This window comes from Myxocyprinus asiaticus, chromosome 36 (assembly GCF_019703515.2).
Source record: "Myxocyprinus asiaticus isolate MX2 ecotype Aquarium Trade chromosome 36, UBuf_Myxa_2, whole genome shotgun sequence".
In the NCBI taxonomy this organism is placed as follows: Eukaryota; Metazoa; Chordata; class Actinopteri; order Cypriniformes; family Catostomidae; genus Myxocyprinus; species Myxocyprinus asiaticus.
The window spans coordinates 12,206,705-12,224,399 of record NC_059379.1 but is presented as its reverse complement, the minus strand read 5'-3'; the positions used below and the strand labels follow the sequence as shown (position 1 = coordinate 12,224,399).

Below are 17,695 nucleotides of genomic sequence, written 5' to 3'. Positions count from 1 at the left end.
TTTTACCACATCCTCATAAGATAAAATACTCACTACTTTTACTCCAAAACAACAACAGAGCACAGATCACTTTCACACAGTCTTACCATACCGTGTATTTATGGCAAGCCACTGATTGCATTTTTATCAGACAGACTGGGTGGGAGAGAAAGAATGAGAGAGAGAGAGCAAGCGAGAGAGAGAGAGAGAGAGAGAGAGGAAGGGTGTAGTGATAATGGATCTAGTTCAATTGAACAGAAATCACTGGAGCATACCATCTTTCTCGAAGCTTCAATGCCCCCTCCGTCTTTCTTCCTTTCTCCTGTAGCTATGGCAGAGTCTATGCAACAGCAGACCCGTATCACCACACGATTGGACCTGCAACCACGTACAGCATGGGCACTATGGTGAGTGCAGAACATGAAACATTCATCCTAATATTCCACTGACCGAAAAACAGAGCCTAGTGCCACAGTAATAAAGCATAAATCTATTCATAATTTTAACATTCTCCAGTTGAATTAAAAAAATTAAGGATTGTAAGTGGATTGTAAAAATTATTTTGAGGGAGGAAAAATGTTGTGAATTGGAGATATGTAGTTGGGGTAGCTAATGACAAGTTAAAACTGTAAAGATTTAGTTACAAAAACATGATTTTCTTCCCATATTTTCGCATTGGTAGCTTAAAGCTGAAGTGTGTCATTTCCGCTGCATTAGCGCTACTGAATGAATTGCCAAAATAAATATTGTCTCTGTCTTTTGTTGATCACACGAACCGATAGTCCTCCTGCCCCCGTCTCACACCATTGGTTGAGTCAATGTTGTTGTGTCGGGCTGGACGACCATTCAAACTATTTTTATATCGCCTTGGAAATGTGGTGTTTAAATTTTTCGAGAAAATTAACCTACAAATGGCTTACTTATAGTTGTCTCTGCCTATTAAAGGTGCAATCGGTAACTTTTTTTAATAAGTTGTCTTGAACTTACGCTGACACCTAGGAGCTTGGTGTAGCACAAGTTACTGATGCCATTTGTACAAATTCACTATGCACAGTCAGCCATGATTAATTTAATACATGAGTGAAAGTGTACAATAAAAGGGAGGTTAATGAGATTAAGTGAGTAGTATTCGTCAGGTCATGTGATCCTAGCATGGCAGCCCTCATGAGGGGACCCTCTCCATGTAGAATAAATCTGATTTTATAAGGTTATGACTGTAAGTGCTCATGGTTTCATTTCTTTAGGAGTAAAACTTATTTAATGTGGAAAAAATTACAGAGTGCACCTTTAAGCTGGGATAAGAAAAAGTATTTTGACACATACAAACTTGAGCTTTAATGTGAGGAATATTTGTTTTTCATAGACCTGTACCTGTTTGATTTGTGTTGCTCATGTCACTTATATCAGCAATCATCCTTACAAATAAAACTATGTTGCAGTTCCTTATAAAGTGACCGGCCAACTGGTAAGCAATTATTACTCTCCAAACCCAATTTTAACTTGGGTAGTTCACATGAAATCATTTTTGAAAGTTGTCTTGTAGTAGGACGTCATAGTACTCCATCTAAACAGCATTTTGCTAATTTTATAATTATTATGCATGCTGTTTTTTAAGACACTACATGGAATATTTGTTCTTTTAAAAATGCATTTGTCACACTGCAGGACCATTTAAAATTAACAGGGAAAGACAAAAAGGTGATTAAAAACAGTCTGACTGCATTTAAGAGAAATGGTGACCAATCACAGCACCTAAAATATACATTTTAAACCAAGATTCTTGATATACGTCAACTACCCACTTTCATTTGCCACTTGGTGAGTGTTAATTTTGGACCCTGTATACATTTGCATTAACAATGCCAGGTGTATAGATATATATTTATACTGTTCTGAGGCTCATCAGCCCAAATATGGGTGTATGTGACAATTTGTTCAGTTGGAACCTGGGCACTTTGCGTCTCATTAAATGCAAGGGGGTTTCCCAACATCCTGACACTTCATTGGTTTGATAAGCCCTTCCAAATGAGCCGTTTCCTTTGCATATCAGGACTCTCAATCAATGTGGGGATAGCTGTCCTGTTAATGTTTGTTTTTAGCTAGCCTTTGCAGCTAACATCAAAGATGAAAAATTCTAAAACTCCTATCTGAACACAAAAAGAGAAAACTCTTTATGATTTGTTTTTTTGCGGCTGTTGGTTGGGACTTTTCTCAAGATTAACGACCATCAAGCGCGTGCAGCAGCGTGCCGAGGGAGATAGAGGGAGGGATAGAGGGAGAACGACCAAAAAAAGATTCCATTGCACCCACCTCCCCCTGCCCATGAGGCTTATTGGACAAACACTCTGCCTAAGACAAATTACTGGAATTTACCAAGTCGACATGCGTGTGATTCTCAAAACCGCACTATTCCCCAGTGCAGCTGCTAGCTAAAAGCTTTCATTAATTAAGACAATTTTTTTCCTCTTCATTTACTTAATTAAAACTGTGGCCTGTGTTGCTTTTTTGCCTCCTTTTTCTTTTTTCAAATTTTCCTCCCTTTCTCAACACTTCAATTTGCCAATTTGAGACATAGCAAATATCCTTTACTCCCTGAACGGAGCTCCTCTGGTGCAATGAGGGCCGCTGAGGGCTCAGGGGTATGTGGTGTGCACTCAGAGTTCTCAATCATGCCAGGACCAAACCGGTGGTGACTCAAATAAGCCAAACACTCATCAGGACTTGCACTGAGCCTGCTGAGAATGAAACGAATATGATTTAAACATATTTGACCATCAGATCACAAGTAAAAAGCATTTAATAATGAGCCCCTCAGAGAGTAGCAAAAAAAGTTAGTTTTCTTTGCTCTCTGTTAGAACAGAATTCATGCCTCGATTAAGGCATGTGTATTTTGCACTGGGTTGGAACTGAGGAGAAGGGGCCATGAAGCCTTTGAAGTTTTTTGTATTTGGCTAGAACAAACGGGGCACTACAGCAGTCCAGTTAAAGAGAGAACGTGGAGAAAGTAATGCATGTTAGATGTCTCTAGTCAGATAAACCTGAGGGACACGCAGCCATGATAGACTTCACTTTATTGCAAGGGGTTCGATACAGTCAACGGAACCTGTTGAAATCCACCAGCAGGATGTAGTGGCCTGTTTTAGTTGCTTACTGAACAATTTGGTGAAACTCTGGACTCTGACACCCACCCAGTTTTGAAATTCATACTATAAATTCATGCCAAAATCAAAATGAAAACAAAAAGGATGAAGAAAGGGAAGAAAATTTTACACCCTAAGGAATCTATTTAACACTGATTGGATCCTTTTTTGTTTTTTCATCTTTGATGTTGCAGGCTAGCCTATACAGAGGAGGGTACAGTCGCTTCACACCCTACTAGAGAGAGAATCAATCCCCCAACAAAACAAACAAACAAAAACAAACAAACAAACCACCTCTACCTTCCCTGGAAAACTAAATAGAGCAAAAAGATGAACAGACTCGAGTTCTTGACATTTCAACTAAACCTCATCTTATCCTCTGGGCAATCCCGAACATATCCAGCATTTCTGTTGCTTTAGGTTTGAAATCTGTTTTGTTTGTATTGAAATGTGTGGCCTGGGACGGGAGGGGCTGAGTGACAGAGAGGATGGGGGTGCTGTCTGATGACTTTTCTAATTTAGTCTCGGCTTAGATTTATGGGCATGAGCTCAGCTGATTTATGTGGACAGCGAGTGAGCCAGGGAGTGGGTTTATTTGCCTTACTAAATGGCACAGCAATGAGCAACTTAAGCAAAACAACAGCAGTGCTATTATGCTATACTCCTACGCTGTATTTATAGTCTTTGCATTAAAGACCTCACTTGTCCACTAAACGCACACTTATTAGAAGTGGCAATGACTGCTATTCATTAAAATCTGAAGAAAAAAATCTAGAATGAGTATGCTATCTGTAAATTACTAATATAGCCCTACTATTTTTTCCTTCTTCAGTGAATATCAAAGGGAAATTTACAAAGCTCCAGCTTTTCTCTAATGGAGTCTATGATTGTTTACTGAAACGATATTGTAGTAGTGTTAAATATGTCACTTCCATTGATATAGACCCTTCATGAAAAGTAAATCTCTGTCACTCGTGGCCTCTGACACCCTCTTTCACTTTAATGTACTGTTCTATAACCCAGTGAAAATTGCTGGCTATATATTTGCAAATGTATGTCGGTTTAGGGAGACTACTGTTAAGTTCTTTTCAATGTTTGTTATTAAAAAGTATTCCATTGCCACAGATGGGCTTAAAATGCAGTTACATACAGAATTTTGGTCTCAAAGTTTTATATATATATATATATATATATATATATATATATATATATATATATATATATGTTTCACCATTTTTTATTTTTATAAAGTAAGCAATAAATGCAGCACACCTGGATAAATACAATTTTTCACATATGCAAATTTACAAATCTCTATTTTTCCTGTTAGTTACAGGTAATTACAAACAAAATAATCTAACACTATACATTTTATTAAAATGTTTCTTCATTAACACTTTCAACAAAACACAAGCACATCTCCCTGTAGCAAAGCAAATATTCATGAACAAAGGTCCCCGGCAAGGTTTCCTTCAGTTTTAATCTGTTCGATGTCATATAAAGTGTGCACACTTAATCAACGCCGCTTCTGCAGCTCGGAATGCATTCTGTAAATAAACACAGTGCAGTAATGTGGAAAGAGAGAACATTTCCCCACTACACAGTCTATTGCACCCTCTAGCTGATGAGATGTCCACAATCCCATTGCAACAACAGAGATGACAGGGAGAGCAATTACCGCTCAGAGCTGAAATCTCCATCGCACTTATGTTAATATGGAAGACGCAGAGCGCTTGAAAATGACCCTTAATATATCATTTAAATAACAAAGATACAGAGATATAAGATATCGTTTTATAGGGATTGGTGAATTTTGTTTAAAATAGTAACACAATAAAAACAGGGCCCACATCCCTTGGGACGCTGCTCCTTTTGCTGAGAGTATCAGTTATGATGTTCTAAACAACATGTTCAGGTATTGATTTGCTGTTGAGTTACGTGTTAAGCTATGAGAGTATGTGACCAAGTCATAGATCTTTGGGACATTGTACAGTAAGTCAAGCCCTTAATGTATGTGGAGTAAAGGCCATTCTTAGAATTCCCAATAAGAATGGGAAGATTTAAGTGAATATGCGGGGAACAATTGGAAATGGGACAAACACCTCCTGTTTTGGAGAGATCAGTGAATACTCATCATAAAGAGTCTGATCCTAGAACAGTGATTCTTAACTGCTTTTGCTACAGGACCCAAAATATCATTAAATAAAATCATAAAATATTGACATTTAATTTTGATTTTAATATTACAATGAACTGCTTAGACCCAGCAATATGCTTAATTAATTAACATGAAATACAGTGGGCTGAATAGTAAAAATGATCTAAATTCTTGGATGTAGTAAAACCTCACTAAAGTAGTACTCTCAGACTAGCGATATATTTTCATAAAGATCCATCTATATGATCCTTAAAGGGATAATTCACCCACAAATGTCAATTTTGTCATCATTTACTTCCCCTCGTGTTGTTCCAAACCCCTATGACTTTCTTTCTTTCATGGAATTCAGTCTCCGTCACCATTCACTTACATTGTATGTTTTCTTGATCTATGATCTATCAGTGGTCTATCCCTTTAAACATTCTTCTACAAATGGAGTAGCACCTCTGCACTAAGGTGACATTCCCTTGTGGCCCAACTTTTTGTACAGGACCTGTGATAAAACATGCCAGATCTTTAGAGAAGAGAGAGAGAGAAAGAAAGAGTTGGTAGTAATCGTCACGGTGAAATAAGGCACCCCTCGTTTCCTGGTTACTCAGGGCGTTGATCATGTCCCCTCAGACAGACACACCATGCCCAGTAAATAGCAGCCTGCAGCCCTCAAATGGAATTGTAAGAGTGGAGTTATAGAAGAAGGGGAAAGAAACCAGGGTAGAGAGGCAGCATCCAAAGTAATTTACTCCACAGATTAAAGATAACAGCATTGAGTCAATAACCACTGATCTCATTTGGAGATACACCAGGCCGGCCAGGCACGTGGCACAACCGTTGTGCTCAGTCTATTACCATAGCTGTTGTGGCTGCCTCTCCAGACACACCATTCTCCTGTGAGTGTGAAATCACAAGCAGCCTATTGTAAAACATAGATTAGATGCAATGCTTTTTTCCCACCTTTGTAGCTAGAAATCTACAGAACAACATAATATTTCACCTAAACGAATGTGTCCTTGCTCCCCTAGTGCAGGCTTCTGCTCACTTTGCTCTGAGAAAAAAAAAAAAAAAAAAACTTGTTATGGAGCAAGAGATGCACAATAATGAAAACTGTATAGGTGACACAGGGAGCAGTAAAATTTATATAATGTAACATACACCTGCACTATATTAATACTGAAGTTGCTACATTGCTTGGAAACCATGAACGGCCAAATGAACATTTTGAGCAATGAGCTAGATAACATGGCAGAGGAATTACTTATTCTGATTAGTATTAATAATAAATGTAACTAATTATTGAACATTTATGTGTCTTTTATTATATTATTTTTAAAAAAAAAGTGTTTTATTAAAAAATGTGTTTTATAATTTTGATTTTATGACAGTTAAAGAACACCTCTTAACCGTGGTAAAATTACTGTAACACACTGCTTAGTCTACCTCGTGTGGACATAAATAACATTTAAAGTCAATTTTGAGCATATTTTAATTGGGGGAAAGTGTTTGCATTGCCTTGAAATGTAAGAGCCATTTATGGCAGCATAATAAGTTTACTTGGACTTCCTAAGAAAAATTACACACTTTCCTGAAAAATCCCTTGATTGCTAACCAGAACACCAGACATCCAAATTATTGCTTACCAGAAACCAAAATTCAAAAGCTTGTTATCTGTGGGAATGGAATACCATTGCTACCCAAAGTAATTAACATACACTGTAAATGACATTCAAATGTGTTTGTCTGTTTTCTCTCTTCTCTCTCTCTCTCTCTCTCTCTCTCTCTCTCTCTCTCTCTCTCTCTCTTTTTATTCAAGCTTTGACATTATGTATTTTTCTTGTTTTACTTATATATATATATATATATATATAAATGTATAAATGTATGTATGTATGTATACACACTGGCGGCAAAACGTTTGGAATAATGTTCCGATTTTGCTCTTATGGAAAGAAATTGGTACTTTTATTCACCAAAGTGGCATTCAACTGATCACAGTGTATAGTCAGGACATTAATAACGTGAACAATTACTATTACAATTTGAAAAAACTACTTCAAAGAGTTCTCATCAAAAAATCCTCCATGTGCAGCAGTGACAGCTTTGCAGATCCTTGGAATTCTAGCTGTCAGTTTGTCCAGATACTCAGGTGACATTTCACCCCACACTTCCTGTAGCACTTGCCATAGATGTGGCTGTCTTGTCGGGCACTTCTCATGCACCTTACAGTCTAGCTGATCCCAAAAAAACTCAATAGGGTTAAGATCCATAACACTCTTTTCCAATTATCTGTTGTCCAATGTCTGTGTTTCTTTGCCCACTCTAACCTTTCCTCTTTTCTGGGGGGGGGGGGTTCTGTTTCAAAGGTGGCTTTTTCTTTGCTATTCTTCCCATAAGGCCTGCACCCCTGAGTCTTCTCTTTACTGTTGTACATGAAACTGGTGTTGAGCGGGTAGAATTCAATGAAGCTGTCAGCTGAGGACATGTGAGGCATCTATTTCTCAAACTAGAGATCCTGATGTACTTATCCTCTTTTTTAGTTGTACATCTGGGCCTTCCACATCTCTTTCTGTCCTTGTTAGAGCCAGTTGTCCTTTGTCTTTGAAGACTGTTTTTTTAGCAATTTCAAGCATTGTATAGCCTTCATTCCTCAAAACAATGATTGACTGACGAGTTTCTAGAGAAAGCTGTTTCTTTTTTGTCATTTTTTACCTAATACTGACCTTAAGACATGCCAGTCAATTGCATACTGTGGCAACTCAAAAACAAGCACAAAACAATGTTAAGCTTTATTTAATGAACCAAATAGCTTTCAGCTGTGTTTGATATAATGGCAAGTGATTTTCTAGTACCAAATTAGCAATTTAGCATGATTACTCAAGCATAAGGTGTTGGAGTGATGGCTGCTGGAAATGGGGCCTGTCTAGAGTTGATCAAAAATGACTTTTTTCAAATAGTGATGGTGCTGTTTTTTACATCAGTAATGTCCTGACTATACTTTGTGATCAGTTGAATGCCACTTTGGTGAATTAAAGTACCAATTTCCTTCTGAAACAGCAAAATCTGTACATTATTCCAAACTTTTGGCCACCAGTGTGTGTGTGTATATATATATATTTATATAGTAATATATTGAGCAATTTGAAAATGAAAAACAGTACATGAATAACACAGATGTGGCAAAAGAAAACCCTGCCACTATATGTCAAAAACATAACTATATGAGATAAAATACAAAGTCTTTTCTTTTGTAAACTTATAATACTCCCTAAAGACTGCTATGTGTTGACATTTTTATATTATACAACAGCATTAAATCAAATTTGTTTATACCTTTTCTGAGAAGAGGAGAGAGCATAGTATGCCAAAATGTGTTTCTGAGTCAATAACTCTGTGCTGTGTGTTGTTGAGCTATTTCAATTTATGTCCTTTTTCCAAATAACGGGAAGGTATTTAAGCTACCCTCTGACCTCAGTTTAATTTATGTGGCAGACACAATTTTAACTGACTTGTTGCATTCACCAGATATGTCCTGAGGCTGATTGTCAGGGTTTTTTTAGTAGTAATTTATATTTTAAATGAAATTCTCTTCTGTGTTTTGTGTTTTGTTTGCCTTCAAAAGTGGCAAAACTATTTGCTTAGTCTGACCATGATACCCATGCTTCCTCTTTGTAAATATCTATGCAGAATTGTAAATGAATCTGATTGAGTTAACTCATGCAAAGGGTGATCATATTCTTGACTAAGGCATTTCATCTCTATTTCTGACAATTAAACTAATCAAGCAACTATATTAGGACTCAATCACCCATTTATTTAATTCCAGCATTAAGGCAGAGAGAGAAATACAGGGCTGGGCATGAAATGTCTGCTGAGAAGACACTTTGCAGTCTTCTAAACGAATGTGTAAGCTTGCAGATTGACAAGATGGAAGTCTTCGTCTTGCATGGACACTGCAGTGGGCCGTTAAAAGATTGCCTGTTTAATTAGCTCGGTCATTTGAAAGATGGCACCCTGGGCCAGGGGCCAGTCGAAACGGCAGCAGATTTGTATCTTTCATCTCTCCCAATTTGATGGCACAAATGTTAATTTACTAAGAGGTCTGTTTGAGAGTAAAAACTGGACAGAACGAAAGCTGAGAATTTATTTTATTTATTTAAATTTGAGGGGGAAAAAAATTGATTGCATTGTTTATTTCTCTGCCTTCCTTCTGCTGATCCGACTGTGCTTAAAACAGCTGCTGAGATAGCATAGAATTATGTCAATTATAGACCCTAACTGGGCAATACTGGACAATAACACAATTTAATATTACATGAATCATCTCTTACCTCATTAACTTTCTGCATTTTTTAAAGAGTGATTTAAAATTGTGTCTATTCGATGTGCCGTTTCAGTGTGCAATGTTCTTCTGTCAGGATTTTTAGAAAATTATTATTTTTTATTTTTTTTAAATAAGCAAAAACAGTAATCTTTGTACATAATAGTATATATAAATATATGAACATCTTTTTTATGTATAATCCGTGGTATTAAATGTGTACTTGCTGTCCATTTCATGCACATTGTGTTAGGAATTTTCAGCGTATACAAATCACATCATCTGGTATAACCTGACTGGTACTACATTCTGCTCTCATATATCCATTTGTTTTTGGACTCTAAAGATTCAGTAGTTAAAGCTATGTACATAAGATAAAAATAACGAATACTGAAGCAATTTTTGTGTCTAAATAAAAGGAAAATTATAACATCTATGTTTAGTTTTTTTCTTTATTTTGCAACACTTCAACGTATCTGATAAATTCGATGGGGTCTGTATATGAAATACAATATCAATATCCGATAAGTAAGGCTGTCGATTTAAGGTGTTAATTCAACACGATAAATTATATAAAAAAAATAACGTGTTGAAAAAATTTACGCAATTAACTTTCTGAGCAAATATTGATATGTGTGATTAATTGTGATTAATTATATAATTTTTTTATAACAAAATTACTCTCATGTCATGTAATTAATTTGACTGTACATTTTAAACGATTGACAACCTTACAAAAAGACATTTGCAAAATTGCAAAAATTACATGAACATTTATTTTGCATAGAATTAGATAAAAAAAAAATTACAAAAATTTAAAATGCAAAAAGTGCAAGCTATCAGTCCTGTTAATTGGCCCATCTGACATTATCAGCCTGGCGGATATATCAATCAGTCTATCATGATTTAGTAATATTTGTTATTTTTAATTATCATATACATTGTATTGTTTTTTTTTTGTTGTTGTTTTATCAAAATGCAGAGAAGTTTTTACATGCTGTCAGTTTTGTCAAATGTTACTACTCTGACAAAGTGGGGAGTTTTCACTGTGCTGTTGACAAGACTTATAAGTTGAATGAGGGGTCTAAGCATGTACCATGTTGCCAACGTTTGGATTTCATCGGAATGGCTGCCCACCAACAGTTTCTCTGCTGCAGCTCTATCACATCTCCCTCATTCTGTTTCTGCTCGTGTTTGTCAAGCAAAAACTCGAGGTGCCTCCCGTGTCTGTTTGAGAGATAATATGCCCCGAGCAGAGAACAGAAGCCCATCGTTGGGCATGATCAGTATTCCTGAGCACATCTGTGTACTCCTCCAGGGATGGGTGAAGAACTACAAAGTCATGTTAAAATTAAAGTCGGTCTGCTCGCTCTTCTGAGGCTCCTCCACGTGGCACCACATCTCCCTGAATTAGAGAGCTTCTGTCAGGGCGAGAGCCCCCAGGATACCCGGATCTCCTCCTCCCTCTCCTTTGCTCTTCCTGACCGGTGGACATCTTTTCAGCCCCATTGTACTCTACATCGCAACCACCATGCCTCTGATCAATCCAGTCAACTCATTATGCAGAAAATTTTGCGGAAGCTTTCCCTGTTGAGCCGTATTTTCACTTCAGTTACTCTAATACAGGATTTGGGAGATAATTTCACAATGTGTGTTTAGTGTTACACCCAAGGATTTTATTCATGAATGTAATCAGAATATTTTTTTTTTCTTGCGACATGATTTGCACGTTTAAGATGTAATTACTTTCTTATATTTCAAATAATGGGGTCCAAAAGTCTTAGACCACATTGAGAATCTGGGGAAATTTTACTTAAACCTGAAAATAAACAAAGTTTTAGGATTTTGAAAAATGTAAAAGAAACGTTATAGTGTAAAATGACAGGAATAATTACGATTGTGCACTATTTCTAAGTCACTAATCAAATAAGCAGATTTGTGACATTGACCATGTTAACTTGTACAAAAGGTCTGGTTTCTTAGCTTCCACTGAAGCACACAGGATGCTCTTTGAAACAATTTCAAATCATGCTGAAATAACATGGATCAAGCTTTACACAAATTATTCCTTGCCAGCTCAAGTGCATGCTGTCATTAAAGCAAAAGAGGCACATAACAGATACTAAGGAATGGTGTATAATTTTAAGTTTAACTTTGTTATTACAACTTGTTGTTATGCTAAATAATGCATTAAATAAGGGGAAAAATGCAAAATAGAATCATTTTCACTAGTGACCTCAGACTTTTGGACCCCACTCTGTGCATGCTAAGTATAATGTGCATGCAGCTTTATATCTTATATTGAAGATTGACTAATTTTTTTTTACTATTTCTTTTCTATTTATAGTAAATATAAAGAAAGAAGACAAAGTAGAAGAGATGGACATCAGCTTAAAAGGAACAAAATTATAAAGGAAAAAAAGAGTGTCAATTAAAAAAAAACACACAAAAAGAAGAGGAAATCCTTACACTGGGGCTGTCAGGAAAAGGCATTATTCATCTCTGTGGGGACGCAAGACTGACACAGCCAAGCTGTGGATGGGAAGTGGGGTTAGCTTTCACCTGGGACAGCCTTTTGGAGAAGAGGAGAGGTCATCATAAAACTTTTTATTTTTCTAAACTTTTTTAAGTTTATGGTTTCAAAAAGATGAAAAAGATGAGTGTATATCTATATAGCGATATATATGTATGTATAAATATGTTATAAAAGAGAAATGAAGAAAAAAAAACACTATAGCAACAGAGTGATGAATTAGCACTGTAGGATGGGGGCTGGGGGGTGTACGTGTTGTTCCTTCACACCCCCCACCACCCTCCCACCGCAGACCTCCTTGTGCTGCCTGCATCTAGATAGTGGGTGGCATCAAGGAGGGTGGTCGGAGAGGCTGAGGGCCCAATAGACACGATTCCATGTGGCCACTTTTCATCCGAAGCCCTTTGAATATGGCACGGATGGGTCTTCCATTGGCAGGATTGTATGGGTTCAACTTCCTATTGAGCTGAATTGCTTCCTTGGGAAAATGTCAAAGGCCTTTAGTCGCTACTGTATGGGCAGCGAAATATCCTTTTTCTAACCATCCTGTCTAGATGTTAAATTAAGGCGTACAAACTTGCATGGGACTTCAAATTTCCATCAGAAGATCCACTTTACAAAAATGTTATGAACAATTACATAACTCCAAAACATCAGGTTGCATTGTTGTGAAAGTCTTTTATCAAGCTATTCAGGTGTCATACTGAATGAGACAAGCAAAGACAATGTAAATATACAAACAGAGCCAAGTCGACAATAGACAGTCTCATAGTAGGAAAGGGGGGCACCAGTAGTTCTCAAGACCCATCATCGCTGTCATCCCTCTGTTGTTTGTAGCACAATATAAAGTTGCCCAATGAGGTGAAACACAGGTTTTACAAGGATGTGTGTGTGTTCTTGTGTGTGAGGATGTGGAGTTTGAGGCAGTTATGGGCTGAAAGGGGCTTTATAGAGTTGTGTTGGGTGCAGCAGCCTCAGAGCCCAGGGCTACCAAAAAGCATTTCATTGTAGTGTTGTGGAGGTGGCTGTGCTGTGTAGTAAACACTTTTGTATGTGGTATCAGGGAGCTACAAATTAAGAAAATTGGATCTGTCTGCTCGGTATTGTGACAGGAGTTTCACTATCCATCTTGGAATTGGGTTCCCGCACGCCGCAAGGTGGATAACAGCGTGAAACGAGCGGTGGATTGGTAATGGGGTTAGTGAGCAAAGTTTTAGTAAAGATCTGTTACCTTTATACTTCTACCGAGCTCCATTTCAGTGACATCCTTATATATTTCAACGTTGTACTAATTACATGCTGCTCAGCGTGGTCAAACGTCGATTGTAGCCATTTACTAATGTTGTATTATTGTATTACCAGTATGAAAAACATTTATATATGGGTATATCTATTTGTGATTTTGCGACCCTTCAAGAGGATTGTATCTTTTTGTTTTCAATGGTGGTCCAGGTTTATTTTTTGGTGGCAATTTATGCAAGTATCAAGAGATTTTCACTTGTGTGGCATTGTTTCTGTTTGTCTGTATCTTGGGTTCAGCTATTGAATGTAATTCAACTTTTTACGTACATGTCTTTTTAAGCAGTACTTTGTAAATGTGTGGACATGGTAAAGCAAGTCTTTGTTCTGAAGCTGGACCTGATGGAGACACGGACCAGCGGACACCTCTATTTTATAACAGGAGCACTCCAGTCAACTAATGGACATCCTGACCCTACAGGACAATGACAGAAAGACATAAAATGATCGGAAGAGTCGGAATGGTTTACGGATGTGTTCTAACCAGAGTGTAATTATGCTCTTTGATTTATATCGAAACATTTTTTCAAATCTTTTTCTTTTCCTTGATGCAAATGGTGAACAATTGACCCACATTTAGAAGTCTTCTGATAAGAGTTGTCATTCTATAATATATGTAAAAAAAAAAAAAAAAAAAAAAAAAAATGGGAATATGTTATTGATGTGGAACATGGTTGATTTTCTGGGAAAGAAATGCACTGTAAAAATGTTTTGTTTGGTAGCCTAAAAATGTGCTTTATCTCAGTCACCATTCACATCTTTGTCCATGCAATGAAAGTGAATGGTGACTGAGGCCTATCATCTCCTTTTGTGTTCCACATAAGTAAGTAATTCATACTACTTTGGAACAACATGAGGCATAGTAAATTATTTTTGGGTGAATTACCCCTTTAATATGACTGTATCGACCTGACTGCATAAGGTTACACCAACAAAAGTCATCTTAATGGTCAGATCAGGTAGTAATAGCTCCGTAAATTAACAACTGCACGTTTTCAATTTTTACAGTGTGTATTTTGGCATAGTGAGAAGGAATTGTACATTAAAAAAACATATAAACAATCCATCTCTACAGACAGCATTCCCAAGCTTTGCAAAATCATGTGCTTCCTTGGACTCAGGTGTTACATGACAGAACCGATGTGTTCCCTTCCATAGATAATGATCTAACTCCTCTGTGCTGCATTTCTCCTCTCAGAACAAAACTTTATTTTCTACAAAGCTGGTGACTCCTATCTTAGCGACTGTACTACTTTGTTACTTAAAGGATCATCAAAGACAACCATTTCCTTGAGATTGGAGGCATTCATTCGCTGGTCAGTTGGTTAATGATGCATTAGCCGTGGTGGATGGGAGCTTGTGTGGCCAAGACGCATTGTTTCAGGGACACTATAAGCCGAGCGGCGGATTCTGCTCTGGAGGAGACTTTGACTGAACAACCTAACAAAAAGATGTCAATTCTACAGAGATCCGAGACCTCTGGGTTTATTTCTTTGCTTTAGTATGTATGAGACATTACTTGTTTACATGTCCTGTATATGTCAGCTTTTGCACTGTATTCTTTGGCTTGCTGTCTTCTCTATGCTCTCCTTTTCCTATAAAACAAAGCAAACCCCACCTACCTGAGCACCAGAGCCATTCACCGTCTTCCTCAACCCAAAGCAGAGAACCAATGCAAAATGTAGTCTGGTTATTGTCTCTCCTCTGAAACCCAAGAAAGCATGTATCTCCCACTTATTCCTTCATCCAAAACATCCTTCAAATACAGCTATTTTAAGGCCAGCTATGCAGTTCACCTATTGTCTGCACAGCAACAGTTCCCTTGAACTTCATTCAAACACAACCAAGCCAATGGAAAAGACAAACTTAACCTGGCAAATGTTTATCCCAACCCCATTCATCACACAAAAATGGAAAAAAACAAATCTCCTGCCAACCTGATTTCCCTCATTGTCATTGCCAGATCCCCGAAGCACAAAAGTTTGAATGGAAGTCGAGTTAGATGACTCAGTGATGTTACTGTACTCCCATTTAGTGAGTGTGAGCGTGTATGCGTGTATGTGTGTGTGCGTGCTTCCAGCCCCTTTGTTTTCTACTGAAAATATACAAAAGCTACTTCCTCTTATCATCTCAATATAAGATGTATTATATTAGAAAAAGGTTCTCTTCATGTGCAACACAAGCTCTACGCAGCAACAAATCTATTTTAATTATTCAGTTTTGTTTTGTTTGTTAGTTTTTGTTCAGTTTGTTTCAGTCTTTCTTTCTAATTTTTAAGTTGTTCCAAATACATACAAGTAAAGGGGGGGGAGGGGGGGGAGTAAAGAAAAAAGAAACCAATATAAAGTATTCTATCTAAAAATGAAATGACTAAACTTCTGCTGTCCTGGCTCTGTACTCTCTAAATTTCAGTTTTCTTTCTATATGCATCCAATGTGCTTCAGACAACCAGTACTGTTTATTAATGAATCATTATATTATTATGATTATTATTATTATTATTATTACTATCATGATTAATATGGTTATAAATAAATATTTCTTTCTTCAGTAACAGAGACTCAAATCTCTGAAGTTGTATATGACGTCTGGATCAAGCATACTCTATTTGCACAGCATGTACACTTAACATACTTTATATCACATAGTTAAATAATATTCACCAGGTCGAACTTATGTTGGTTAAATCAATGTTGACCAGGTTTCTCTATTAATTACCTTTACATATTTTAGCATGTCCTGGATTCATTGCACCACTTTATTGTCTGACAAAGATAGATGTACATTTGTTTAATGATGGTTTTATGCAGTTAAATTGACCAAAGATGATATAAAGTATTGTTTTGAAAGCGTTTTAACTATACATATAGGAATACATTTAGAAAAATAAGGAATATCTTTAGATTCATGGACACCCATCTTCCATGTACACCTTATTATTTTCAGCAGATATATTCTGTCCAAATCTCAACAGAGAATCACCTTGATTGCCAACACAGACATCAGCATCTCCCTTCTCTCCTTTTACCAAATATGTGTTACTAAACGTGTCCTGAAATACATCAAATCAAATATTAAACACGTGCTGTCTGAACATATGTTCCATCTTAAAGTAGCCTTTGACCTTCTATAAACCCGTGTCGCCGAAAGATATTTTCTTACGAAGATACGAGCAAGAGTCTTCGTCGAAGCTCCTCCATATGTATCACTGTCAGTGTTAAGTTGTAGAATTGAGAGTGAAAGGGATGATGTGAGTTTAGACCAATTTGTCTTTTGTTCCCCAAGGGCCACAAGACAAAGTGTTTGTGTCCATCTCCACAACGATCATTTACCTACACAAAGCAAACGCACCATCGATCCCCTTTTGCACCCTACAAAGCAGCACAAAGATGTTCACATACCTACGCTAACGAACAGCTTTCCACCTACAACATTGATCCCATGGCTCAGTACTTTGTCATTCCCTCATTACACGGGCTGTGGAAGGTCTCGTCCAATCAAAGAGGACTGCACGCCTCTTCTTGAGGTCACCAGAGGATCTAGTAGAAAAAAACAGAAAACAATAAGAAGATGGTTCTGGAAGGACAATAGGAAGAGGCAAAAAGCATTTATTTTTGTCTCATTGTTTCTTTTACATGCCAATTTATTGATTTGTAATCAAAGAATGAAGCTGTCTCTACCCGTTTTAAATAGAAACACATAGTAGAAAATAAAAACAAATGAGATAATATCTTGATCATAATATCTTAACTGTTTCTCCTAGATAGCAAGGAGATTAAAGTGAGAGCAGATGGAGACTTTTACATAGGTCTTCTGCTTCTCAGAGATTTCTTTGGAGAAAAAGACTCCAGTACTCAGTTTGCCAAGATATTAAAATCTGCAATCAAAATTGTGAAATTTCATTTCAAACATTTCTCATCAAATTCTCCCTGGACCGAATTGAATAATTCTATCCACATTAATTTGTATAGCTCTACACTCTTGCTGTTTGTCAACAATAGTCTCATTTGTATCTGTTTTTATTTCTTATACAGAATTTTAGGAGAAACATCTGGAACAAAGTTGATGCTTGAACCAAAACTGAAAACTCGATTAAAGGAATATTCCAGGTTCAATACAAGTTAAGCTTAATCGACTACATTTGTGGCATATTGATTACCACAGAAAATTTTGACTTGCCCCTCTGTTTTTTTTGTTGTTGTTTTTTTTAAAGCAAAAATCTGCATTACAGTGAGTCACTTAAAATGGAAGTGATTGGGGGCCAATTACTGAAC

General features: G+C 36.9%; 1 protein-coding gene across 8 annotated transcripts in view; it reads left to right on the top strand.

The window, feature by feature from the left end:
- LOC127426893 (RNA binding protein fox-1 homolog 3-like) overlaps positions 1 to 15,975 on the top strand; it is a 630,672-nt gene extending 614,697 nt beyond the window's left edge. For 7 of the 8 annotated variants that reach the window (XM_051674009.1, XM_051674014.1, XM_051674013.1 and 4 more), the window contains 2 exons: positions 308 to 386; positions 3,314 to 4,235. In XM_051674009.1, coding sequence (XP_051529969.1) covers positions 308 to 386; positions 3,314 to 3,358 — 124 coding nt within the window. In that variant the 3' untranslated portion in view covers positions 3,359 to 4,235. Of the gene's footprint in view, positions 1 to 307; positions 387 to 3,313; positions 4,236 to 11,936 lie in introns of those variants that run through there. The other variant, XM_051674011.1, reaches the window with a different exon arrangement.
- The last annotated feature ends 1,720 nt before the right edge of the window (positions 15,976 to 17,695 follow it).